Genomic DNA, 27,513 nt, shown 5'->3' with positions numbered 1-27,513 from the left:
ATGCTCAGTGTTAGAAATAAAAACATTGTGTTTGTTAAAGCTTTGCTATAAATCAAATATTTTATTTTTTTAACTAGCAGATAAATGCGTATTCTGCTAAATTTAAGTTTAAAGCAGAAGAAAAACATTAAAATGTTGTCAAATTGAAAAAGTCAATTGCAGCTAAAGCTCACTTCCTAAAAATGAGTCACTTTAACAGCGATTTTCTCAAAACTCGTAATTATTTTCCTGAAAGCTCATCCAACCAAAGATGAAACCAGCCCAGACGTAGCTTCAGCCTCAGACACAAATCCCCAAATCAATACCAGCTGTACCAAAAATGTTCGTATTTTACATAATAAGAGGCAGAATGAAGCAAAAACACCCTCAACTAATTCAGAATACAAAAAAACTTGATGTGGTGCTGGTGTAACTCCTTCACCTGTAGGAGGTCTTATTATAATTTATGACTCAACTGTCACTACTGCATAGCGGAATTCTGGTTTCTTTGACTTATTACTCACAAAGAGACACAATCTGATCTTTCAGTATAAAAAGAAGGGACTCAAAGTTCAAGGGATCAAAAGTATTTCAAAGAGAGCAGTTCTGGTATTTTCATTGTTCAGATGGCTCCCTCTTTTGGTCAGAAGTAGGAGGAGCATCAGAAGACAACAGAACTGCTGACTCTGACAGTTACTGCCCGGTTCTGAATCCTGACTGTGCTGCTCTGCGTCGTACGTTGTTCCCTCAGGTGTTTCTGACGCGACGCGCCGCTTACCTGTGATCCGATGCTGCTTGGTGCTCACTCGGTTGGAGTTCTGGACAGCGCAGCAGAGGTGGAGCATGGCGAACATGGTGAGGATCATCACCACACTCTGAAGCAGCAAAGTCACCTCAAACTGCTTCCCAATCCTAGGGGATTCAAGCCAAAAGAGATGCTGGAGAAAAACGACTTGTGACGAATTTAAATGCACAGATTAAAAAAACAAAAAAAACTAGAAGGAGCTGCATTTCCAGAAACAAAAAATGCCGGGTTGAAAAGACATGATAGAAAGAAAGAAATGATCAAAGTAGACCACAAATAAAGTGAAAACAGCCACAAAAAAATAAGTTTTTGTGGAAAATGCCAGAGACGGGTATTGAACCAGCGAGGTTCTGCACCAAGGATTCCCCACGTATTTCAATGGAGGGAGAATTCCTGGAATATCTTGAAAAGTTCAAGGATTTGAAGGACCAAAAGTCTGTAGCTGGAAAAAGCTGAAAGAACTGAACACTAGAATAGTTGAATGGTTAAAATAGCTGAAATATTGTAGAGCGGTTAAGCGGCAAAAAATGGCGGAAGATACTAGAATTAAGAAAGAGAAACAGGAAAACAATGGATTAAATGCTTGATATCATCTCATCCTCACCAGAAGAAAATGCGCAGGATGTTGGCAATGAGCAGCACCAGGCAGACTCTGGTGGAGAAACCCTCTGTGTTGCCGCTTCTCTGGATCTCCTGGTACTGTGGGACGTAGGGCAGAGCTCCCCCAAACACCATGAGGAGGGACGCCAGCAGGGACAGCAGTGTCCATGAACCCTGAACGGCTTCCTCCTGCAGAATCATCTCCTCATCCATCGCGCCAAAAGGGACCTCAACCGGCGGAAGTCTCAGAAAAAACACCCGGGGAGGTGGCAGGAACTGGGTCACTGTCGGCCTCAACGCAGCGGAGGCATTTAGACACCTTCAGCCGAGCCTGAAACAAACATTTAACAAAAAAACCCCATCACATTTAACTGTCTAAGTATGTCCAAACAAGTGGGCCTTCAGATTTAAATGCAACTCTTTACATTTATCTTCTCTTCGTTTTTCTGTATGTGTGACCTGCAAATTTAAGTTGGAGTTCAGTCGGTGTAGCCGTGTGACTCTGGTTGGGTATCAGTCATCAACAGCTCCCCGCCATCGTCTAATGTCCTGGATAATCCTTTCCGGCTTCCTCCAGGTGTGAAGTGTCTACTTGACGTCGGCCTCCAGGGGGGTATTCCAGGAAGCATGTTTAAATTACCCTGACTTTAACCCTGAACTCTGGCTGAAACCTGCCTGAACTTGCTTACTCTGGGTATGTCGGTTTCAAAAGACCGGATATGAGTTAGCGTAATTACGCTCCACTTGGTAACCCTGGGTTATATAAATTCATTTAGGAATTTTCCGACACTGACATTACAGCAGTTGATGGTAGTGGTGCTATTTAAACTCATCATCCTCTCCCTCCCTCTCACTCATGGTGCAGAGACTTAAGCATAGTAGGACAAAATAACTCGGCAAAACACAGTAAAACAGCTAAACAACTAAACATGTTTGGTCAAAAACAGACACTTAAACCCAAATCCGTCCAGACAAGCAAAGGTAATGGTATCCCACAATCCCTTGCGGTGCCAATCTAACAGCAGCACCAAAGTTACACCTACTTAATTGAATTAATTTGAATGAAAGGAAAATAACTGTCTGAAAACTACTACTACTACTTTTTAGCTGACTTAACAAAAAAAACGATTTATGTGAGAGAAACTTTATTTCGGTTATGTTAAACAAACAAACTTAAAAACATCAACATAAACATTGACACTGATCAATGTCAACATAAACATTGAAAATAATAATAATAATAATAAATAAATAAACATAACATAAACATTGAACAAAATTAACCGAAAAAGGTGTTGGGTGAAGCCAAGGCTTATTTCCCCAACCCTGAATACAAACATTACATCTACCTACAAACTGTTAGAACCTTAAATCAGAAAAGAAAAAAGATGAAAAAAACAAAAAACAAAAACAAAACAAACACTTCTCAAAATGACCTCACAACCACCAAAGTCTCTCAGTCCAGAAGGTATTTTTGAAACATTTTAACTTTATACATTTTCTTAAAGTGCAGTATGGATTTTGCATTTTTCAGTTCGTCTGATAATAAATTCCACATGTTGACCCCCTGAACAAAAACACTATTTCTTAATGCGTTAGTTCTGACCACTTTCTTTTTAAACATATCTTTACCTCGAAAATCATAATTATCAACTTTTATTTCGAACAAACTCAGTATTTTGGCAGGTACACATTGTTTTTTAACTTTAAACATAAAAATTCCAGTACTAAGATAAACTAAATCATAAAATTTTATTGCCCTTAATTTAGGAAATATTTGTTTTGTGGATTGATTGTATGAAGAGTGGTTTACAATTCTAATTGCTTTTTTTTGCAGAATAAAAATAGGTTTTGTATTTGACTTGTAACTATGCCCCCAGATTTCTAAACAATAGGTCAAATACGAATCATGAAGGAACAATATAGAATATACAATGTAGCTGTGTTTAAAAAATATTTGACTTTATGTAAGATGGCTAATGATTTGGACAATTTAGAGAGAATATAAGTTATGTGTGGTTTCCATGATAATGTATGATTCAAGATTACTCCCAGAAATTTTATTTCATTTACTCTTTCAAGAACAACATCCTCAATTTTTAACTCAGAGATGTTTTCCCGTTTTCTATAGCCAAATATAATGTACTTGGTTTTATTTTGATTTAAAGACAGTTTGTTTGAATCAAACCATTGTTTGATTATGGATAATTCTTTTATGTCTGAAAGAAGCTTTTCCAGGTTATCTCCAGATAAATACAAAGTAGTGTCGTCAGCATATAAAACACAATTTAACAAATCAGAAACTTTACAAAGGTCGTTTATGTATAAAATAAATAATATAGGACCCAATAGGGACCCCTGGGGTACTCCACATGTAACAGGACACATATCAGATTTTTCGTTATTGAAATAAACACACTGACATCTGTTAATAAGATAACTTTCTAACCAGGAATATGCTATTCCTCTAAAACCATATTTCTGTAACCTACTAAGTAACATAGTGTGATTTAATGTATCAAATGCTTTTTGAAGATCAACAAAAACGCCTACAGTAAATTTCTTCTTCTCTATCGAGGAAGAAATATGATCAACTAGATGCATTATCGCCATTGAAGTAGATCTACCAGCCCTAAAACCATATTGATCCTCATGCAATAAATTAAACTTTCCAATAAAATTGTTCATTCTTTTAACAAAAAGTTTTTCTAATATCTTGGAGAATTGGGATAATAATAAAATTGGTCTGTAATTTGTAAATATATGGCGATCTCCATTTTTAAAAATGGGAATAATTTTTGCTATTTTCATGTTATTTGGAAAAATGCCCTCCCTAAAGGACATGTTAAATATATGAGTTAATGGTTCAACAATGAACTCAATTGTGTTTTTAATTAACGACATATCAATGTCATTCCAATCTTTGGATCTTTTATTTTGAAATGTTCTTACAATTTCTAGTATTTCATTTGAACTAACCTCAGACAGAAACATTGAGAACTTGTTTGATTGGATACTAAGTTCTTTCAACTTCTTTATTGGCTCTTTTATTTCCATTGCAAGTTTATTTCCAAAATTAGCAAAGTATTCATTTAATTCACTTGCAATAAGCATTGGGTTTCTGATCTGAATATCATTTTTTTTAAAATAACTTGGATACTCTTGTTTCTTATTGCTTTTTTTGGTTAATTTGTTTATTATTTTCCAAGTCTCTTGCATGTGTAATTTGTGTTGCTCAATTAACTTATGATAATACTGTTTTTTAGAATTTCTTATTATATTCACCAATTTATTTTTATAATTTTTATATGTATTTTCTGCTTCTTTACTTTTTTCTTTTACAAACTGTCTGTATAGTGCAGTTTTCTTTTTACAAGCCTTTTCAATACCTTTGGTTATCCAAGGCTTTTCGTTATTTTTTTATGACTAATTTTAATTTTTGGACAGTTTAAATTATAAAGCTCTATGTATCGATGCAGAAAGGCATCATAAGCTTCATTCACATTGATAGAAGCATAGATTTCATTCCATGTTTGATTACATAGAGCCCTCCTAAATGAATCAATGTTATCAGAACTGCAACACCTTATCCATTTTCCCTGGGTCTGTGTATACATTTTCTTTGAAGATACATTTTTCAACACTGCAAACACAGGCAAGTGATCAGTAATATCACAAAACAAAAGGCCTCCCAAAATTTCTTTATCAGTTCTATTTGTGAATATGTTATCTAGCAACGTTGCTGATTCTGTGGTTATACGTGTAGGCTTATTAATTATTGGGCATAAACAGTTGCCATACATTGAGTTGATAAACTCTCTTGTTTGATTTAAACCAGTTGGATTGATTAAATCTATGTTAAAGTCACCACATACTATTTTTATTTTATTTGTGCCCATAGTATTTAAAACTTCAGACATTTTTTCATTGAAGTTGGCCATATTTGTTCCCGGTGGTCTATACACACAACTAATCCATATCTTTTTTGAAAGACCATCTTCTATTTCTACTGTGATACATTCCAGAACATTATCAATAGTGTAAGATAATTCATCGACAATTTTGCTATTTATTGTTTGTTCAATGTATAGAGCCACTCCTCCACCTTTTCTTTTATTTCTATTGGTAGTATAAAGCTCGTACCCCTCAAGGTTGACTTCCACCATCTTGTTATCATCAAGCCAAGTTTCTGATACAGCAATCACATTAAATCTTTTTAAAGATTTAAGAAACAATTCTATAGAAGAAAAATTCTTATATAAACTTCTGCTGTTGAAGTGAATAACTGATAAGCCTTCTTGAATGTCCACATTGCTGTTAAACTGTTCCACTGTATAATAATTACAACTAATTTCAAGATCCTTATAATAGTTTGAGTCCGGGTCAATGTCATTTTCAAAGTCATGCTCTGTGTTTTCAGATTGATCTTGGATGTATGAATCAGACTGATTTTCTGTACACAGCAATAAGTGATCCTTTGTAGCTGAGTTAACTTTGCAACTTGTTTTATTTTTCATTGTATTGTCTGTCATAATTATCAGGCATCCAGTCCAGTTTGAACAGTCCCAAACCCGATCCCAGCATACCTTCTTATGTCAGTCATTTGAAGCGGTCCAGTTCTTTCATGTTCCTTATCATCATTGAGCGTGTAGATTCCACCCCGTTGGGTCTGATGTAAATTTTCCCATTCCTGGTCCAAGTTGCTTGAATTTTGTTTTGCTTCTTTAGCAGTCGAGCACATCTTGCTATTTCTGCATTTTTTTTGTAAGACTTTCGTTTATGTAAACTCCAGAGCCTTTTAATTTTTTTGATTGTCTCAGTAGCTCAATTTTTTGCTTTACAGAGATTACCTGCACAACAACAGAGGATTTGATTTTAGGATTTTTGTTTGGAATCGTGTAGCAGCTGGAGATGTTTTGCTTTTCCAGAGTGATATTCTTGGTGTTCAGAAATTGCAGGAGTTGTTGTTCCAGTGACTTTAATTCCTCTGTAGGAGCGTCCTCACCTTCATCCACTCCAGATGCTACTTTGGCATAACTGCGATGTTTAGTTTCAAATCCTGTGATGATAACATCTTTGTTTTTTGCTAGTTGTTCCAGATCATCAATCCTTTGCTCCAGGAGTTCAATCTTGTGGTCTTTTTGAATAATTATTTCTTTCAGTTGCCTGATATCCTCAGGGAGATCCATGAGACTTTTTTGCTGAGTCACAACTTTACTTATCTCAGAACTCATAAAGGATAGTGATTTTTTAATTTCCTCCATCTCTTCTGACAATTTTTTGGTTGCCATTGTTTTTTACAGTCCAAACTACTCACACGTGTCCAAGTTAGTTGGTAGATTTGGTGAGGCTGCTTTGTCTTGATGGTTCAGGTGTTCTTCAGGCTGAACAGGCCTGTGAATTGATTCCCCAATATTCCACCGAATATCCAGCTTTAACTCGGAATATTCTTCAGATATTTTAAGAGTTTGTAGATTAGGCACTTGAAGGCTGTAGATCAGTGTAATTCCATTGGATCATGTAGATTTTAGTGGGATCGTAGGCCATTTAGCAGCAGCAAGCAGCAGCAGGCAGCAGCAAGCAGCAGCAGCAGACAAGTTCCATATTTATCTTAACTGAAGCAAATAATTAAGTTAGATCAAAGTAAAAAGTTTATCTTTCCAACATCCATATGTGGTCTTATCACCCTCTCATGGTGGAAAAAGTATTATCTGAGCTTCTTCATCCACTAAATCATCTTCAAATGGACACGCCATGCTGCTTCACCTCTCTGAAAACAAACTAACCTTCAACTAAACCTGCTCCAGACCAGGTTATGTTCAGAGCATGAGTTGCTATGGCAACTTGACATGTCCTGAAACATACCTCCATTTTTGGAACCAAAAGCTGAGGTTATCAACTTCCTTAGCCTCAAACTTATCGTGGGAGATAGCATAACCTGCTTTCTGGAATACCCCCCAGGTTCCTTCTCCGCATGTTTTTTGGTCTCTTCCCCTGGGGATGCAGGTCAGGGCCTGACGGGTGATGCTGGATGGTGGTTTCTTCAGGATGAGGCTGACCCAACCCCAGCTTGTTCTTTGCCAGAGGTCTTTGCTGCTGATGGTTTCCAATCACTGAATCTTGAGGATTCTTCTCAGAGAGGAATTGATCAATTATGGGAATTTACCTTCAGACCTTAAGTCCGTCATTCTAAAAAACTGTATCAATCACTAGTTTAAAAGATCTTTGCCTTTACTGGTTATGAAACTGATAAATCTATTGGAACACAATGGCTTCCTGATTCCAGAGTACATTTAGACCTCAGGGTTCAGCTAATTCAGCGCCTGACTGAGGTTATGGAACAGAACAAAGCCACCTTTCAGTTCATGCAGAAACACATCTATCGGCTAAGATGTATGTCAGTGTAACAAATACAACTTTTTTATCTTTTTTTTCATTATTAAAGCAGACAAAAATATAACGTAATTGAGCATGGGTTACTGTTGTTGCTCTGTAAAGTAATTATTTTTATGCAGATAGTTTAAATGTTTTTTTTAATCTAATTTTTACTAGTTTATGAACAATTGTGTTAAATAACTACATCAGGTCAAATTTAAAGGACAGCGTCCACACCATCATGTGATCCTCATATTCCCTTTAATCTTGTTTTATTCCTTTTTCATAACTACCTAAAACACGAACAACGACATACAGTAAATTGTGTAACACTGACATGAAAAACATTCAAGTGTAGTGTGACATTATAAAAATGTGCAAAACCAACACATGTTGGGTTGTTAAAGACCCACTTTGATGAAAATGGGTTTTTTGGTGTTTATAACATGTTCTTGTTGCACTTTTCTCATGATGATGGACGCATATAAAGATCTCTGCTTAAATGTCTTTGTCAGTGTGTCCAACAACCCAAAAGGTATCTTATTTGCTAAATATACAACTTTTTATTATGTTGGTAATAATTTAGGAGAAATGGAAGAGGTGATTAAAGCAGAATTAGAAAACACATATTAAATTGATTAAATACTGAAGGAAATTACATTTGAAGAAATTGAAGAAATCCTATTGCTAATATTAAAACAGGAATTAGCAAGAGAGTTTGGAATTCTCTACAGTATAAAGTCAAGACAACTATGGACAGCAGAGCTCTGTCTGTATTCATTATATGACTCCTAAATTGTTCCACATATGAACTACTGCATTGAATTATGGGGAAACACATCTTTGTCATATACAAATTCAATTTTCATTTCACAAAAAAAAAAGTAGTACGAATAATTAATATCTGGCAGTCACTGTAGAGATCCATCTAATCCATTGTTCAGTAAATTGAAAATATTAAAATTGAATGACTCAGTTAACCTAAAATTAATGTACAAAGCTCATCAAAACTGTAAAAAATACAAAAAAGGTTTACAGTAATTACAACCTAAAAGGTTATGAGGTTAAGTCGTTGCCAAAATTCAGGACAAAAATGAAGAAAAAGATCTATTTCAATTCAAGGGGTTCGCATATGGAAAGATCTGAACCAATTGAAAGAAATTGAATATTCGATCACATTCAAAAAACTTGTCAAAGAAGAATTTCTACAAAAATATAACTAATGATGCAGTTTTTTTAGTTACTCTACTGGTGTAGAAAAGTAAAAAGAACCAAGTTATTGATGTTTATATACTGAGTTATTGTATTGCTTCAATTTATTTGTTTTCTTGTGAAAATGAAATAAAATAGAAAAGAAAAAAGCTTGTAATGGCATTTCTGACTATTTCTTTATTCAAATCATTATGAATCTGGAGAAAATGAAAAAAAAAACATGTTTGAAAGATATCAAATTTTTGACGTTAAAAACATGCTGGTCGGGTCACAAGCTCCCTGTTACGCTCTTTTCTGATGCATCCACCTGTAGAAAAAATAGATCTATGAACGTCTTTGTTTTCCTCGTCTGAGCTGGAATCTGGATCTAAACTGGACGGCTCCAATATTGCTCGCCAGTTTTGTTGCAGCTGTAATGTTTGGGTATGGATGTGAGGGACTGTAAGCTAGGGGGAGAGCGAGTAAACAGAGATCTCAGCTCCAGGGCGGTGGAGGAGGTGTTGTCCCTTCACTTTAACCTTCCTGCCCACAACTCAGATGGGAATTTCTAATGAACTCCTGCTGCTCTGCAGGAAACATGTCCTAGAAAAAGACACAGGTTTTTGGGGGATTCTGGCTAAAAACGGCATAATCATAAATGAAAAACCACTGGGTACGCTTTGATAAATAAATCAAACAGTGATTAGAGCGGGACTTTAAATTTAAATGTAATTGTAATTAATTAATTTAAATTAGCTGCAGTAGAGAAAATTAGTGCAAAGGTGTCCATTTTCATGTGAGTTTTAATCACTTCTGCGTTCATGAAGAAATCAGCTTTAATTTCTACAAATCCAATGTGCGTTACAAGATCATCTCCACATTGAATCAGGTTTGGAACTCACACACACATGACGGAAAAAAGAAATATTCAACACTGACATTCCTACACAGCAGAAATGTGGCTCTCTAAGGGAGGGGTCTGCCAGTCTGCAGATAAGTTTAAACTGCAGACAGCATCTCGTCTTACTAACAGTTTCACTGCAGCTGCTGTGGACACCGATAGTTGAGTTACACAGATGACCTGCCTGCTTTCAAAACACCCTTAAAGCTTTAGCTCCATACAGCGTACCCAGGGACTTTCTCCCTTGTGTTGTGCCTACAAAAGCATGAGGTGCGCATGCCAAGAAAATACAGGGAGGTTACAAAGGAGGTGGGAACATTTTTTTAAAGTATAACTTGACAAAGATTTCATTCAGAAAATCGTGCCAAACTCAGCTAAGACGTCACCACTGCTGTAACTTAAGCAGCGCTTAATTTTGAAAAGACAAGAACAGCAGCAAGACATTAAACACCAAACCTCAGCATTATGGCAGGAGTTTGAAGAGCAAAAGTCACGTCTAAGTTACATATAAAGCTCAGTAATTGTTTGCTTCTGATAAAAAAAGTTACAGGTTATAATCAGTTAGACTAGGCACAAGCCTGGAGGAAGTTAAAACCCGTTCTAAGGGAACCTTTGCACAATTTATTCAGTACTGTGAGGCTTCTGCTATTTCCTTTTGTTTATGTGTTGAAAGTAAACACTAACAATGGAAGCTGAAATGTACCGAAGCTTCTTAAAAGAGGAAACTCAATGTTATGTAAGCGGAGCATATTTTCACGGGGTAGGGCCAGCAGTGCCTGCTTCTTCATGTCACTCAGGACTTCCACACACATCCATGCCGGAGCTGCTGCTCCTTTGGGACAAACTCAATACAGCTGCAGTCTCGTTAAAAAAAATAAAACTTCAAGAATGATGCATAAAAACCACGTGGTAAGCCTGAGTTTAAAGCAACCGTGAAGTTTCAGCCTATTGCACGCGTGCGTAAATCTGAACTTTACGCAAACAGCCGCATTTCTGATGCACAACAGCACCGTCAGTTTTCTGCTTTACTCACCGATCGCCTTCAGTCCAACAGAACTTTGCCGTCTCCCGCAGTGAATTCGGCGTGAAAACCCGCCGAGTTATCCCGCAGCTCCAACTTTCAAATCCCAACTCGCTGAGGAGGAGGAGAGACGTGTGCGCGCATCCCCACACACACACGGCTGCGCATAAACACACACAGGTCTAGAATTTCCGCTTCAATCTTACAGCTTCATGTTTTTCTTTTCATCTAAACATAAGAACGTCAACTGATTTTTCAAATGTGTTATTATTTTATAAATATACATACAACCTAATGTTTGTCGTCAATCCACAGCATTATTTGTATCGAAGGGTTCTGCAAATTCACCGATCTCAGCCCATGAGCAAATCTCGCGAGACTTGCCGTGTTGTGGCACAGCTGACTCTCCCGTGGGTGGTACAGGCGAGCAGAACCTTGAGGCTAAATAATCGAATATAAAGCGCCTTAAATTTAACCGCCGTGAAGGTCCGGACATACAGTTTTATTCACACCATGGCTGAAACAGATCCCAAATCAGTGCAGGACCTTACTAACGTGGTGAGTTTGGACCGTCAAGCTAGCTAGGACTAGCTATATGGATGTAGCTAGCAATGCTAACTATACTGCTAACAAATCAAATGCAGGTTGCATCTAAAGGAGTATTAAGTTTGATTCCTTTTTGCCTTTTCCCCCTTTGTTTTACCACTTGACACCTAAATTCTGATCGATCTCACTAAATATTTATTAGTTTATCACCATATAAAAGACATTGTTAGCTGATTAGCACTTCATCCTGACTAATTTAATTTACATAAATCTTCTTTAATCAGCATTTTCAATAACAAGTATATGAATTTACATTTTTATTGTAATAATAATAATCAGCAGTTCTCGCAACACCCAGGTTACTTCTGTTGGTGTGGATACCAATAGTGTTGCCATGGAAATGAACCAAAACTAAAGGTCTAAGTTGCACCTCTACCTACTAAATCACAGACTGTATTCGATTCTTCTGAAACATTAGGTGTTGATTAGTGTGTTGACTGGAAGATGAAGGTCTTAGCTCCTTTTTAGTGGTTTTTCTCTCACATGCAGCTATGTCCAGAGTGGGGTATGTGAGGAGGGGACTGAGAGGGCGGGAAGCGCTTTTGGGCCGCTCACAGCTTGATCTTGTACTGTTTCTTGTTGGGTTTGACAGATTAAAGTTTGTGGCCTTCTTTTGTTTTTCTAAAGGTCCAGACGCTCCTGCAGCAAATGCAAGACAAGTTCCAGACAATGTCAGACCAGATCATCGGGAGGAATATCCTTTTTTGAAAGCCAGAGCTCTGATGGTCGTCTTTACATTTCTCATACTCTACATCAAATGTCCCGGTGTCTTTTTCTACAGGACTCCAGTTTGCTTAGAAAAAAAAAAGATTTGCCTTAACAGTGTCCACTTGATGAGATGAGCACACGAATCGATGACCTGGAGAAAAACATTGCTGACCTGATGACCCAGGCTGGTGTGGAGGAGGCCGAGGCGACACCAGAGAAGCCGAAGGAGAGCCAAGGATCATCATGAAGGTGAAGAAAAACGGTCTACCCCTGTAGAATTTCTTTGTTCTGGTAGATTTCCTAATCAGCTTTATTTTCTGTCTGTCCCACAGGGTCAGAAATGATGTGAAGTCAAAGTTCTTTACCGATGACTTCTGATTTGGTGTGAAATGCTTTTTTTAAATATATATATATATAAAATGGTTTAACGGTTTACAGTTATGTCATGATGTGAGAAGTGGAGTAGTAGTAATCTGAATTAGTGTGACCTGCCCTTCAGAATTGTGTATTTGGTGCCCTGACCTGGACGTTCGAGCCGCCAGCGTCGGTTCTTCTCTCCGGTCCGTGCTTGGTAACGGGCCAGCAGAACCTCATCCCAACACGATGAACCGCGAACACCCGGAGCTCGCAGCGCAGCACTGTTGGCAACGAGATGCAGAATGCATTCCATTTCTGATTTTCTATTAAAGCGATGTACGGAGCAGTTTCTCCTTTTTGACCAGGTGCTGATAAATAGACCACGGTGCTAAGAGTTTCTACATTTTCTCTTATGAGGCAGAGTCGTCTGATGCCACAGACCTTTCATAACTACTGAATTCATCCGATCTGCAGGTTCAATGCTCTTTGTTGTTCATGAATTTGTTGGATTCTGACGTGAAATGAGCAGAATTGGAAATGTGCCACTTAACGAGTGTATAACTAAGATTTTGCCAAATTGAATGATTAAAACATCCCTTATTTTACCGCATGGTAGGAACCTTTATTCAAGTGTATGCAAACAAAATGTAACAGACCGTCTTCAAACCAAAAGTAGCAGTAAACATCCATTAAAGTGCAGCTTGATTATTGAACTGCAGTAGTAGAACCTCAGCACTTCATAAACATCCCCTCAATACAATATTCATTTACTCTACATGGGATAAAGCAAAAGGTCCCTGAGCTGCCACTTGGTGTGAGTTTATACGTCTGTGGAAGTTCAGTTTCAGAACTCGAAGTCGTCCTCCGTCATGTCGATGGCCCAGGCGAACTTTTCCCGTTGGGTTTTGTTGTAGATTTTTTCTATAGGCACCTCCATGTTCTTACACCTGATTAAAAACAAGAACAGAAAAGCGTTCAACCACAAACAACTGAGTATTACAACTGCAGAAGAAAAGTCTTAAACATACAATGGGGTGAAGAGAAACCTTGAGTTTATCGTCCTGAACGTTTTTCAAGCCAAACTTCACCAAATCGTTGCAGAAGAAGCATTTCTCATCTCTGGTTTAGCACCAAACCCCACTTTCCTTTGGTACAAGCAGCATTTCTATGAATTCTGAAGTCTTGGAACAATTGGCTGATCTCTATAGAAATCAGGTCGGTCACATGGTGAAACGTCAGATCAGTAAACTGGAGGATCTGTTGTCTGAATGAGATCAAGTGACCACAGATCCTAAGAGCCCAGAATCAAAGTTAACGGATGGAATCTGGACATTTCAACACTGCAGCCTAAACCAGAAACTTAACAAAATGTGTTCTTTACAATAAAAATCTATTAAAACATTTCTGTTTTTGGGTGTGTGTACGAGCTGGATTCGCAGTAAAATAAGGGTTTGAGTGACGGGGCTGTTCTGCCCACTCAGACGTTTCTGAGGATCGCTGACGACCATCAGACCGAGCTGGAGGTCTCAAGAGAAGAACCGCAGCAGCGGTGGAACTCTGCCGTCGGGGTGAAGATGGCGTTTACCAAGCCACAGATATCCGAGGGTCCAGATAGTTGAGCTTTGAGGTTCCCAGAGCAATCTGCTTGTTCTCCTCTCGGTCAGTCGCCTGGACCTCCATCTTCAGCAGATGCTCCTCACAGCGCTTCACCGCCGCCTTCTTTCGCTCCACTAAACTAACGAGACGCAAACAAACGGGGGTTCAGTCCAACAGCCAAGGCTGTGATCCAATCGTGTAGTTTCAGACTGGATGGGGATCAGATGTATCATCAAGATGCCTTTGCCTAGTGACTCAGTCCTACCAAATTAATTCATGTAGGGCATAAAATAAAGATCTCACATGAAAAGCTTTTATAATTTCAAAACCTACAACTTAACTTAATTGGGCTCAGTTTAGGCTCTCGAGCACCGTTTCAGCTGCATGTTTTCTCTAATTAAACATTTGTGTCTTTAAAAAAAAAAAAAAAAGGTAGCAGCTGTTTTTATTTTGACGTTCATTCAACCAGGAAGTTTATTTTTCTTAACATTCTCTAAAAATCACAGAATCAATATCTGTGAAAAAACAGATCCTAAAGCAGCATTACTCTGGAGAAGGCTAAATGATTATTTTTTCCCATCATGCCCTCTTTCTGCATCCCTGTTACGCCTTTCACTCACGCCTGCAGCTTGATGTCCGAGTTCCCTTTGTCCTTGGCCTCCTTCTTCGCCTGCTTCAACTCAGACTTTGCCAAAGCCAGCTGTTCCTTCCGTGCGTCAATCTAAAAGGGAAAACTTAGACTGGTTTGACTTTATTGAAGAACTACGCAGATTACAGAAATTCTCTGTTAAATTTAAAGTTAGGTCTGAAATCATCAAAGTAGTCCTTTCGTCAGACAGTCAAATAAAGACGCTCTTACCTTGGCCTGGAGGTTCGCCATCGATTGCTCAAAGGTCTTCGGCGGCGCCCGCTGGTGGTTACAGAGAATAGCGACGGCTCTGTTGGCACGGTTGTAGGACAGCAGTTTTTCTGCCACATTGTCAGACTCTGGAGAGAAAAAAAATGTAGATGTATAATTAAAAAAATAAAATTTAGCTTAGGCCAAATATTTCAAAAGAGTTTGGCATGAAACGTAACGACAACAAAAATCCCGTTGACATGATTATGACCTACTCATTAAGAGTAGTGAAGAACCTAAAAGCATTGATGGCATAATGTGCACTTTTGATAAAAAAGTCACTTTAAGGGTTTTAAACTTGGGGTCTGCAACCTGAGGCTCCAGTCACTTCTAGCTCTTTAATTCCTCTACTGTGACTCTTGGCTTTGAAGAAAAACACTAATAATTTGAAAAAAACAACGGGTTTGTATTTTTGGTTTAATTTTTTTTAAATAAGTTAGGTTTTGTCATTACATTTTTCAAATGTCAGGTCACTCAGAAAAGTGCTGGTAAAAGGTTTAATCTGTTATCTTAAAGTACATAATCTGATGCTCTGCTGTACAACAGTGTCTGGTTGCTGTTCAGAGACAAAGCTCTTATAGTATAGAATTGCATTTACATGTATAGATTTCTGCAGCAATGTTGTCACATTAATTACAGTAAAGAATGACAAAACACCACAAAAAGGCATTTTTATCTGCTATAGCAGGAAGATCTTATTTGAAACAGGGGGCATTTTATTTTGAAGGAACTTGTATGTGCTACTATCAAAGGTAAAAGAAGTTAAAATGGATATGACACGACTATAATTCGATTATTGTCAATATTGTAAATGTAAGGTTTTTTTTAAGCGGTGAGTTGGGACTTTGTAAGTCTCTATGGGTTTTGGTCAGAAACAAACGGGTCCAAATGGCTCTTTCAGCGATAAATGTTGCAGACCTCTGTTCTAAATGAAAGGAAACAGTGAGAGGAGAAGCATGTGACGAATGAGCCTTCAGAAAGTGCCGTTAAAGGTTTTTTTAAACACTTTTCCGGTCTTATGGCTAAAGCATCGACTGTGACATGAGAACATGAGTGACTCCTCCCCCCTGGCGTCACAAACAGGAAGTACCCACTGGCTCCAAAGAGCTAAAATCCCATAAACTTCTATGAAGAAATAAACAGCTGTTAGTCAGTTAATCTGATTGTCAGAAGAACAATTCTTGCTCTGATATCTTTAACATGTTTTTGATAATTCTATTTTTTTTTCCATTATATTTTTTCTTTTATGGAGTTTATTAACTGACCAATCAGATGCCTCAATAAAAGCAGGGGGAGCCTGCTGGCCCCCACGTCCAAAGTTATAAAAACTTGACAGATTTTGTGTAGCCAACTTTAAAGTGGTAGGAGTGTAGTCGCCCAACAAGCTAACTTCTGATTGGCCAGAGTGGCTGTCATAGAAACGTTGACTCAGACTGACCCAAACCAATCACTGCTGACCGATGTCTGGTTTTAATACGGCGACGTCCATAACACGAAAAAATGGTGACGAATTGGCTAACTTTGATTGGAGCTGGAAGTAAACCATTGTCTCTGGGTGACATCACACACACTCACTCGCTCCAATTCGCGGTACAATCAATGATTAAAGTCATGGATGTGACTTACTGTTTGAGAGCTCCTTAAGTTGCTGCTGCAGGGTGATTGACGCATTGTACGTCCTGAAGACCTTGGCAGTCAGACCAGGCATCAGAGAGCTCAGGTGTTTGTTCAGAAGACTCGTCTGGATTGGGAAAAGGACAGGAAAGGTGCTGAGATTAAAGCACAAAACTAAAGCCTTACATCGACCACTAGGTGGTACTGTGGTACTGTTACTCAGAAGGAGAAAAGCATTTCTTTGCCTTTAACAAACCCCCCTACGGCAGAGATAATTAGTAAGACCATGGTAGAATTCCCCCTTTGGCCTATCAGACAAAGTTAGAGTTTTCTCAGATAAGATGGATATTAGATACCCTAAAGTGACGGTTTGAGCAGGACAGCAGAGATGAAACAGAATGAATAGAGTGAAGCCAAACAAGGACGAGTCAAAGCTGCATCAGAACATTTGCTGCACGCTTTTCTGCAGACATCCAATACATGTCCAAACTTTCACCTGAACCAAAGGTCTGTTTTCTGATCAAACCTGGAATTAAAGTGGCTGCGGTGATGAAACCAGACTTTCTGAGACCACAGACTCCGCCGCCACATGTCTCACCCAAGACACTCATTAGAGACAAAACGAGCTGTTTTTATGTAAACGGTTTGCGTGCTGGACTCCACGCAGGCGGACATTTGCTGCTGGCCCTAACGAGCTGCTAAACTGCAACGCAGACAGCCAAGCCTCGACACATGTGAACCTCCTCTGAACCACAGCCGCCACTGTGCCGCCACCGCACGTGTATGTCAACCACTACAGGTGTGCAGTTTCTGCCGCGGACGCCCTCTTCATTTCTGTCGAGTTTCTGATGGAAAGATTCAAACCTGAAGGAATCTGCAAACCCAAAAACGACTACAGGAACCGATGGTGGAGTTAACTCAACGGGGCTCCTGATGGAGATAAAAGAAAGGAACATTGAGAGGTTGCAGACAACAGAAAGCAGCAGAAAGCGTACGGTAGTGTAATAATGAGGACTCCGGAGGACGCTTTCAGACAAACAGTGAATGTAGTGGTGATGCGTGTCTGTAAGCTCCTATAGATGAGTTCCACTGTTCTCTCTGCCTTGTCTTTACTGCAATCGGACGGTTAGAACAATTAATGCTTTGAGGCCGAAAAGCTTTCAGCTCCTGAGAATTGTTTGGTTACAAAAGAATCTAGAGCTTAACTGACAAAAATGCAAAAATATTTGGAGTAAATCGTCATTTTATGAACTATGCAGATTGTTTGGTTGAAATGAATACAAGACGTTTTAATGAGTTTCTTATTCACATTCAGTTGAACTGCATGTGGGAGATGAAGCCATCATTCACTGCAGCTTCACGTTTTTCCACCGGCCAGTTTTAAGACGGTTAAAGAAAAGTTTCATCTTAATCCATCTTGTAAATAAATGATTTTCATTGGTGTTTCCATTAAAACTGCTTGAACATGACAACAGGAACCTGAACCAGCCAGGTGTCTATTAAAAATGCACATTTAAAAAAAGAGAGAAATGAGTTTGTTCCACCGTCCACTGCTGAACAACAGGATTGAGATGCTGCTGCTGCTTTAAGGAAATGCAATTTAACTCTCATTACTGATCATTGATAAACGTGCATCAGATTACAGAGGACATGGTAAATACGGGAATACATAAGATAAAGCGGCTTCTAAGGGATTCAATGATAAAAGTGGAAAAAACTAGGTGAAAGACTTCTTTTTGGGCCATCGAAAACATTTTCTTTCCCATTAAAAAAAAGAACATTTTGGGTTCCTTACAGACTGAAACACTAAATCATGTGTCTTCTATTCCAAATCCAATTCTGACCAAATGGATGGAATAGTCACAGTTTAAATCTTACAGAAAAGCAGGTCAGGATGGCTGTAGGCAGGTAAATTTGAGTTCAGCGTTCTTGCTGCTTGAACTGAATGAGTAACTTCATTAAATGTGACCCTTTAAGGGTAATTGACCCTTTAACATCAGAGCTTTAGCTCTAAAGTTGACATCAATCGGATTCCTGTAACTCTTCAAACCGTTTCTCATATTTCCAGCAGCCTTGCGCTGATATGCAACACTCTATGTCCGTTATGGGTTGTGTGTCGGTTCAAAGCCGATATGAAAAGCCGTGTTTCCCTGCGTCAGAATTAGCTCATTCGTGTTGATCGTGCAACGGTTGAAGAGTTATGGTATGTCAAACTGACAACAGTGTTTCCAGCAGAAAACTAGTTTTATTAACAAACTTTTTTCATCTTTTGTGGAAAAACCAAGACTTTAAATAAAGATTTTGACGAGTTCTAGTGCAACTTCACCATGCTAGCAATCATATGACGTCACTTCATTAATCAGGAATTTTTTTGTGATATTCTTAATGTCATTCCCATTCTGTGCTGTGATTCAAATAGTCTAAAACAAAACGTTTTTTTCAGAATTTATTTTACTAAACTGAACTTGAATTAGAATTTTTTTCTATCTACAAAAACCTTTGATGGTTTTAATTTGAAAATGACAACTTTCTTTGAAGATTTATTTGCTTCCGGTGACAGCGTAAATGTTTAGTATACTTAAACTTAAATTCCAACACTATTCTGTAATGTAAAAATACATTACGTGAAGTGTACTTTTACAACACCATTCAATAATTATAAAGATCGTGAATCAGCGACATATTCTCAATAGGCTCCGTGCACGAAAGTAAGGAGTTCTACTTCCGCCGCCTTGAGTGTGAGGCCGACCATTTCCGGCTTGCGACTTCTATAGCAGCGACACGGCAGATTTTGATTGCGAAAGATGGTATATTTCACCCGTTTTCAACAAACAAGGTCTCCCGAAAATCGACGTGAACGACATCTACGGGATTGTCGACCAGTGCGTGGTTACGGGCAAAATATTGTGTCGAAAATACCGAAAAGGAAATGTGTCCCGTTGTAAACAAACCTTTGCTGTCACATTTATGCAGCAGCTCGGTAATATACGAGGCGATCTTCCAAACGTGCTTTTATTAATTTTATGAATATTATGAAGTGCCTGTTCGCTCTCATTTTATATTTAATCCTTGTGGTCAGTGCTTTTTTTGTGGAAGAAGAACAGAACTGAAGAACAACCCAGTGTTAGGAGAGGCTAACAACACGGGCTAACAACATTAGCCTTTATTTGTCGGGGCACAATTAGAAGCACAATTCCATGTGTCGTGATTTTTTGAACAGTTTCTAAGGACTGAGCGGCATTTCTGCTCTGAAAAGCTCACACACTGCCCCGTGACGGCTGTGTAAGCTGGCCGCTCGAGCTCTGCTCTGTCCTCGCGAGTCTGGCAGCCGCTAACCCAGAGCGGCGGCTCGGCTCGCAGTCCGAATTCTCACACGTAACAAAGCACCCTCCCCTCAAACACATTAATAAATCCAGCTGCTCTGCTCATTCAGAGAGGTTCACTCGGTCCACTGGCTCCGGAGCCCGAACGCAGAGCTCGGATGCCGGGTCCAGACGTCAGTGAGCACGCATCCCCCCCCGCATCTCCCTCGTGAGGGGTGAAAGAGACGGGAGACCCAGCGGGGCGAGAGCGGAGCGGGGCTTTACGCGGGGCGTCCGCAGAGCCGCTGGTCGGTCCCGTATGAGCTCACAAGCTTTCTCTCAGCGAAACACCGTTTATGCATGATGTAACCCAGATCAATAGTGACACACGATCGGAATGACCGTTTACATGAACAACGATCGGTATACCCAGCTATCTCGATCGGAAAGAAATTTTGATCCGAACGAGTCTGACCGGGGCAAAGTATTCCGAACGGCGTGTTTACATGACGCATTTTCTTTCCGATTGCTGCAAATACGAAACACGACTCGTCTTGCTTGGGGTGAAGTCCTCCCGCCGTGTTCACCATCCATTCGGCTCTCTCACCGACACATCTACTGGAAAGCTATGAAAGCTTATATTAGTACTGTTGTACTTTGACAAATTCGCACACGGGTACACAACAGTGTTGTGATGTCATTGTCACGCGTTGAAACACCAAACGCCTCTCTTTTACCCGAAATCCGCTCCTATTTACTCAAAACTAGCAACTCAACAAAACTCCCCACAACAATAACACGACCAACAGGAAGTTGTCGGCCTCACACTCGAAACACGGAAGTTAACCGGAAGTTCTGTCGTGCACGTAGTCTATAGATTGCAACTGTGATAGATAGAATACGTCAGGCCTGGCACAAACAACCATGACACCCCCACAGGAAAGCCTGTTCAGAGACGGGCTGTTCTCATTTCACCTTCTGCAGCATCACATCTTGCCTTTCCTCAGTCTAAATGCAGCCACATGTCCTAATCTTCAATGAGCATGCCCGTCTGTCTCAGCTCCTCCAAGGAAACACTCATCTGCAGCACAAGTTCCCACCTAAAACCATCTTCTTCCAAGGTTGCATAATATAAGGAATTTGCAATGAGTGTACTTAACCTACGGCCTCCAGACTGTGAGCCTCTGCACGGCCACAAACTGTTCGGAGTAAATGAGAATGTGTCTCCTCAACAGGACCAACTTGTTAACCTGGGTTCCCATCTCAATTTGACATAAAGTTGCTCTATATAAACAGCAAGTGCAGCCTAATAAACCCAGATTTCTCCCGCGGTGAAGAAGCAGCAAGTGGACCACGGCGTTGTGCGTGGCCTCGCCGCCTGCAGCTACAGGAGCGGCTGACGGGATGCCAGGTTTCATGTGTGGAAATGCATCCACCAGTGTGTTCGGTCAGGAGTTTTAGCCACACACAGTAACATCTGCCACAGTGCGTCCCTTCTCCCTTTGAAACATCTCCCTGAGTTCAATCCCTCACTTTCCAATATTATTTTTCTTCCCGGTCACTGCTTTTTCTTTTCCTACAGCTTTCTGTCTATTGAGAAAAAAAAAAAAACTCATTCTCTTTTACCTTAACCAGGTTTTAAACATGTATGCACCACAGGGACATTTCTAAAGAAGCAAGAATAAAAGTCAAAATATGTTTCCTTCACCAGTTCAGAATTTACACGTTAAAAATAACAAATGTTTCTACATTTAACAACAGCGTTCAAGTGGAAAAGAAGAGGAAGAAACATAATGAGGGACTCACATTTAGGCGATCAAAGAGTTCATCTCCAGGTTCCTTGTTATCCATAAAACGTTTAAGACTCTTAAAAACCTGCAGAAACAAAAATGGATTCAATAGACCTGGATGTTCTAACAGATCTAAACTTTACCAATCAACACTTTGGGATCTTGTATTGGTTTTTTTTTAATCTGCGGCGGCTGGTTTTTCAAAACGGGATCATACACCAGCTGTAAGAGGACTGTAATCTTAGAAACACATGAATGAGGAGGAATTCAACAAAGTATCATCATTCAAAAGGAAAATAAAAAGAAATTAATCGACTAGGTTATCCTCAGATGAAGTGGAAACCAAAAAAATATCCCGATAACTAGGGTGGAGCCCCTAAAGCAGTGTGCTTCTCAATTATTTTTTGCCAGGCCCCCCCTACGAAAAAGAAAATGTTTCGTAACATGTTGTTCTGAGACTTTTTTATTATTATTATTATTTTAAAAAGTTTACTTCCGGCTCTAACTAAATTAAGTCAATACAGCCTTTATTTCGCCATGTTAGAGCCAGAATTCGTAAATAAGCAGTAATTGGTCCAAGTTGGTCAGGGTTTATTTTATGTTAACCACTCTGAAGTGTGGTGTCAAGAATTGTTCTTCTGTCCAATAGAAGAACAATTTTCTATGGGATTTTGGATTCTTGGAGCCAGCGGGTACTTCCCGTTTGGAACGCCAAGGAGGAGGAGTCACTCAGTCTAGCTCTCGGACAGTCAATGGTCCAAACATAGGAACAGCCAAAACAGTTAATGCAGTGCAGATCAAAGAAGTGGAAGGGAAGAAGAAGCTTTTTGGCATTTTACAAACATGACCCGATTCTTCCGTTTCATCGATTGTCAATGGTTTTAATGTTTTGGCGCTCGCACTTTACCTTTAGTCTCAGCGGCTTCAGACATTTCAGAATTTAGAAATCCCCTTCCTCCGTTCTTGTTCCATTTTATTCCAAGTGACATTTAACTGCAATCACACTGATTTGCAAGGGAATTGATGATGCTAAAATATGCAGGAACTAATTAATTCTAGCTAATGTGATGCTTTTGAATGCACTCATTTGAATAATTATATGTTCTGCCAAGAAACAAAACACTTTGGCTGTCAGGTGTTAACATTTCTCTCTCCATCTCTGGAATAGACAATAGCACAGGTCGACGCCAGAAGAGGGCTATGAAATTTACATACGTATACATGCAGACACACGCTAATGTGACGGCTGCTTGACAGACTGTAGACACTTCATCAAGATTTTTTTTTTAAAGTTTTCTGGCATTTTCCCCTCTCTCAAGCCTAATTAGGCCAGTCACTATTAATATGTTGTTTTCTTAATATCTCTCGGCTGATCCATATTCACTGAGAGACCTTTTCCGACATACAAGGACTGTAAATGTGTAAAGCTTTGAACCTAAAGTCTGCCGGTTACAACCCTGTATGTCCTTTACCATGGTCTATGCATAGTTAAAACATATTAGGAGAAGATATAGTCTGTTAAAACCCCCATGAACCGATGCTATCAGAGGTTTCCTAAATGTTTTGCACGACATAAATTTGGCATAACCCATAACTCCTTTGCTGCATACTTGTATTCAGTGCACAAAACCCTCGAAAATTAACTCCTGTTTACATTTTGATCAAATCAAAGTCATTAATGACACTCTTCCTTTATTGCATCAAATTTACGAGTTACCTCACATTGGTCAAAAACTGAAAAGAAAGACTGCACAGGATGGAAATTGGCTAAAAAAAGGGCAGAAGTCATCTTAGCAAATGTTTCTACAGAAAGATACAGTTTAAAGTTTCAAAAACTAAAAGTTAGGATAAAAAGCTCAAATCTTTCTGGCCTTTTGTGTGTGCAGTCAATTCAAATTTTCAGTTTTGTTTTGGCCATTTGTGTCAAAGCAAGTTACTTTCTTTACACGGACTCTTAAATCTTAAAGTAAACATTTTTATGAATTTAAAGGTGTATGAATTTCCTGTTTTTGTTTGTTCTACATGATAAGAATGGATCATTTTTACCAAACAGGCGAGTTATTCTGCGCTCACAACGAATGCGATCCGCATGGCAACATCCCATCCTCTGCTTCGGTTTTTGGCGCCCATCAAATTGGCTGCTGGGCGATTGAAGTGTATTCATAAACCTGATGTTTCCACCATGTAGGAGGAGCTACTGTCAAACGTTTTTAGGGTGATCGCTACATGGAAGGCGATTGTTGTCCCGTAGTCCAAGGAGGGAAAAATATCAAACTATATTCCTGGAACTTTTTATTTTCATCATGTCTATACAAATAAGAAAAATAGCAAACTCCTGACTGGTTGACGTGACGGGAATTCTTGGCCAAAGTTCAGATATCTGAACCTTGAAAACTTTGAAGCACATCAGAATTTTTGATGTGCGCCACAATAAGCAAGTGCTGCACGTCCGGCACTCAAAACACACTGAAGAACCTCTGATCATGTCTGTAACTGTATTGGTGAACTGGACTAAACTAACCCCTCCCCCTGGCGTTCCAAACAGGAAGTACCCGCTAGTTCCAAGAAGCCAAAATCCCATAGACTTATATAGAGAAATAAACAGCTGTTAATCAGTCATTCTATTAGTCAGAATAACCATTAATGCTCTAATACCATTATTTTTTACTTGTTCTTCATTATCCTTATTTTTGTCATGTTATGCTTTTTTCCCAAGTTATAAACTGACCAATCAGATGCCTCAATTCATAAGAGTCTGTAATCTCTTTGCTCAAAGGAGACACAGGTTTGACGGATTTCATGTAGCTCACCTTCACTGGTAGGGGTGTAGCCTTCCAACAAGCTCACTCCTGATTGTGGAGTGGTTGCCGTAGAAACGCAGACGTAGACCGACACAGACCAATCGCTGCTTACTGACGTCATCTGCCTCCGACATGAGCGCATTGCTAACAATTGGCGACTACATTGACTTCATTTTATTTGAGATGTAAATAGGCCATTTTCTATTGGTGATGTCACACTCGCTCCAGTTATCATATACATTAAATGCACTACCATTGATTGGACGGCCCTGCCAGGTGAACTGTGTTGGGTGCGAACGCAGCCTTTTCGTTACCTTGCTGATGACTGGGACCTTGTTGTAGTAGCGGATGGAGTCTTTACCCAGGAAGTCGAACTCCACCACACATTTGTTCCCATCCAGCTGCTCATGCAGGGTGATGTGCTCGACACGCAGCGAGCAGCAGCCAACTGTGTCGGCTGTCTCTCCCTCTTCTTTTTCATTACCAGCCCTCAGTGCCAGCTTTTTTTAGATCATAAGAAACACAAGATCACATTAATATCAAGCACACACTCGAAGCATTGCTTTAATGTCACCTACACACTAGATATAGAGATGGGGAACACTCCAGATTAGGGAGACGTACTTGGAATTTATAATCCCACAGAAAACAAAACTGAATTTTAAAGGTAATGAATAAACCAGGCAGCATTTCGTGTACGTGCAGACTGAGAAGGTCTGGTTTAAGTATGAAAGGACTCGAAACGGACCTTGTCTATGAAGTACAGGGCCACAGCTCTTTGTCTTGTGACCATCTCTCTGGACTTGAGATCCCCGAGGTACGTGTTACGAATGTCGTCCACACATGACTTCAGTTTCCGAGCAATCTCGTATTTCTCCCAATCCTTCTCGCCCTGGATTTTCCAACCAAAACAAAAGCCAAAACAAACAAGATGTGAGAAATTTTAGATTCATAAAAAAGAGAAAAGCAGCATTTAGCCTACATACAGCAATACATTAGTCACAATATGAAAACAAACATTTATTATGTTTAGTGTGGTATAAATTCAGGCTTCAGCACAAAAACGCACAAAGACAACATTTTTAATCATCGACTGTTTGTTGAACTTGATAACCTGCAGCAAAAACAATTAGACCCATTGACAGTCAACACAGCCACATCGTCATGGAGACAAACAGAGGAATAACTTAACCTTTCAACACAAAAGATGAAGGGCTGAGCAAACATGAGGGGGACAAAAGTTTTAAAGGTTTAGCTGCTTAAAGATCAGATTTAATTTGTTATTTAACTTCTTTCGTGGAATTGGTTTTAACATTTTTTCCAGAGTAATTAAAATCAACCATTTTTGGACAATTCCTTTATTATTTCTGTTGTGTTGACCTTGTATAAACAGTCAAATAACTAAAGTTGATGGATATTTAAGCAGAGATTATCATTGAGCACCAATGGCAGATCTGAAAGAAGAAAATAATGTCGAAACCACACAGCTAGACGTTTTTTAAACCCCACAACCAAGACAATAAGTGCAGGAGTGCTTTGTTCTCAAGATCAATGCTCATCAAGCCTCCTTCAAGCAAAATGATGGATTTTGTCATGTGAAATCGAAGACAAAGTGTCCTTTTAGAGTCAGTGAATACAGAACCCGCACCATTCTCCGGAAAGGCAATCTCCTCCTGACACTGTGCTGCAGATGAGACACCAGGAAGATTTTGGCTGGTTACAGTCTTAATTATCAAAAGTTTGCAAGTCATTCCTCAAAATGCATAAATATTGAATGTGGAATCCAACAAGGGTCGATATTGGGCCTTATTCCATTTCTTTTATATACAAATAACATTTGTGAAGTCTCAAATGTATTGAAACTTGTTCTGCTTTTGCTGATGACACGACAATTTCTTGTTCAGGAAAGAGTTTAAAACGTTTATTAGAGGATATTCAAATTAAACAGGTTAAACTTAAATATTGGTTTAATAACATATTGAATTCGCAAAATACTAAGTTTATGGTTTTTACAAACAAAAAAAACAGGTAAAACTATGCAATAATGGAGTAACAATCAGAAAATGTCCGTTTAGATTACTTGAGGTTTATTATTTTTGCTGTATTATTTATGCTGTGATGTACTGAGACTGTTATATTGTTCAATTATTCTGCCTTATTTCAATTGCTGTGTTGAAGTGTGGGGTAACACATATAAAACCAATTTAATGCCATTACATTTACAGCAAAAAGAGTTACTTGAATAATTCACAAAGTTAGATTTAGGGAACATATAAATGTTTTATTGATCAAGTCAAGATGGTTGAAATGTGAAGATTTAGTAAAACAGCTAAATTTGTTAGGCATCCTGCAAAGTTAGAAACAGAGATGGCCTAAAAAAAAACTAATTGTTTTATCTCTAAAGATGAGAGTCACAGGATTTTAAGTTTCAAGTTAATCGTACAGCAAATACTGAAAGGGGATACTAATAATCTTCTTTTTACAAAAAGAATTTATCAAGAAGAAACTTGAGGAAGATGTAATTTGTAGTTAGTGTGGTGGCAGGCGGAAAAGGCCGTGTAGGATTGTCTTTTTTCCCCCCCTTTCCTTTTAGGGGCAGAAAAAATCATTTTTGTTCTTCTCACTGCTTATTTCCAGTGATGGAGATGTGTGTGGACTTATGTCGTGTCCTGAATCTGTTAATGTAATGTGATGTTCTTCATGAAGGGAATAAAAACAAACAAACAAAAGATGGAATCTTTGTTAATGTTCATCTCTTACAGGCCTTCCACTCCACATTTATACCTGCTCCTGGAACCTGTATGGCAGGGGTCGGGAACCTTTTTGGCCAAGAGAGCCATAAACGCCACATATTTTGAAATGTAATTTCGAAAGAGCCATACAATAATGTGGTGTCCTTTTCCCACACTGAGACTTAACCTCTTTTAAGGTTCTTTATTCTGGTTAATGCTGGCTGTAACAAATGCCGT

General features: G+C 39.0%; 3 protein-coding genes across 8 annotated transcripts in view; 1 reads left to right on the top strand and 2 right to left on the bottom strand.

Annotated features, from left to right (window-relative positions):
* Window positions 1–11,145, bottom strand: part of LOC101175396 (PQ-loop repeat-containing protein 1) — a 58,678-nt gene extending 47,533 nt beyond the window's left edge. The window contains exons 1-3 of the mRNA XM_023956067.1: window positions 10,885–11,145; window positions 1,389–1,715; window positions 758–891 (exon numbers count right to left, since the gene is read on the bottom strand). Of these exons, the coding sequence (XP_023811835.1) occupies window positions 758–891; window positions 1,389–1,597 (343 nt within the window). The 5' untranslated portion in view covers window positions 1,598–1,715; window positions 10,885–11,145. The remainder of the gene's footprint in view (window positions 1–757; window positions 892–1,388; window positions 1,716–10,884) is intronic.
* A 122-nt stretch (window positions 11,146–11,267) lies between these two features.
* hsbp1 (heat shock factor binding protein 1) lies at window positions 11,268–13,944 on the top strand. 2 transcript variants are annotated; one of them, XR_002290451.2, is made up of 5 exons: window positions 11,268–11,430; window positions 12,106–12,172; window positions 12,309–12,435; window positions 12,519–12,568; window positions 12,686–13,944. XR_002290451.2 is itself a non-coding variant. In XM_004069840.4 (4 exons), exons 1-3 carry the CDS (start codon window positions 11,386–11,388, stop codon window positions 12,431–12,433), a joined length of 237 nt encoding a protein of 78 aa, XP_004069888.1. In that variant the 5' UTR covers window positions 11,269–11,385; the 3' UTR covers window positions 12,434–12,435; window positions 12,519–13,944. The 2 variants fall into 2 exon arrangements, 1 of the variants encoding a protein (XP_004069888.1); XM_004069840.4 differs by having other exon boundaries at window positions 11,269–11,430; window positions 12,519–13,944.
* The window catches only part of LOC101159011 (DNA topoisomerase I, mitochondrial), a 35,253-nt gene continuing 20,880 nt past the window's right edge, over window positions 13,141–27,513 (bottom strand). For all 5 annotated transcript variants that reach the window (XM_023956062.1, XM_023956065.1, XM_023956063.1 and 2 more), the window contains 8 exons: window positions 25,293–25,436; window positions 24,859–25,044; window positions 21,760–21,828; window positions 16,664–16,778; window positions 14,999–15,126; window positions 14,760–14,860; window positions 14,129–14,278; window positions 13,141–13,490 (listed from right to left, as the gene is read on the bottom strand). In XM_023956062.1, the coding sequence (XP_023811830.1) occupies window positions 13,388–13,490; window positions 14,129–14,278; window positions 14,760–14,860; window positions 14,999–15,126; window positions 16,664–16,778; window positions 21,760–21,828; window positions 24,859–25,044; window positions 25,293–25,436 (996 nt within the window). In that variant the 3' untranslated portion in view covers window positions 13,141–13,387. The remainder of the gene's footprint in view (window positions 13,491–14,128; window positions 14,279–14,759; window positions 14,861–14,998; window positions 15,127–16,663; window positions 16,779–21,759; window positions 21,829–24,858; window positions 25,045–25,292; window positions 25,437–27,513) is intronic.

Source organism: Oryzias latipes, chromosome 6, assembly GCF_002234675.1.
Source record: "Oryzias latipes chromosome 6, ASM223467v1".
NCBI lineage: Eukaryota > Metazoa > Chordata > Actinopteri > Beloniformes > Adrianichthyidae > Oryzias > Oryzias latipes.
The sequence above is the reverse complement of the archived record's forward strand: the minus strand, read 5'-3'. Positions and strand labels throughout refer to the sequence as shown.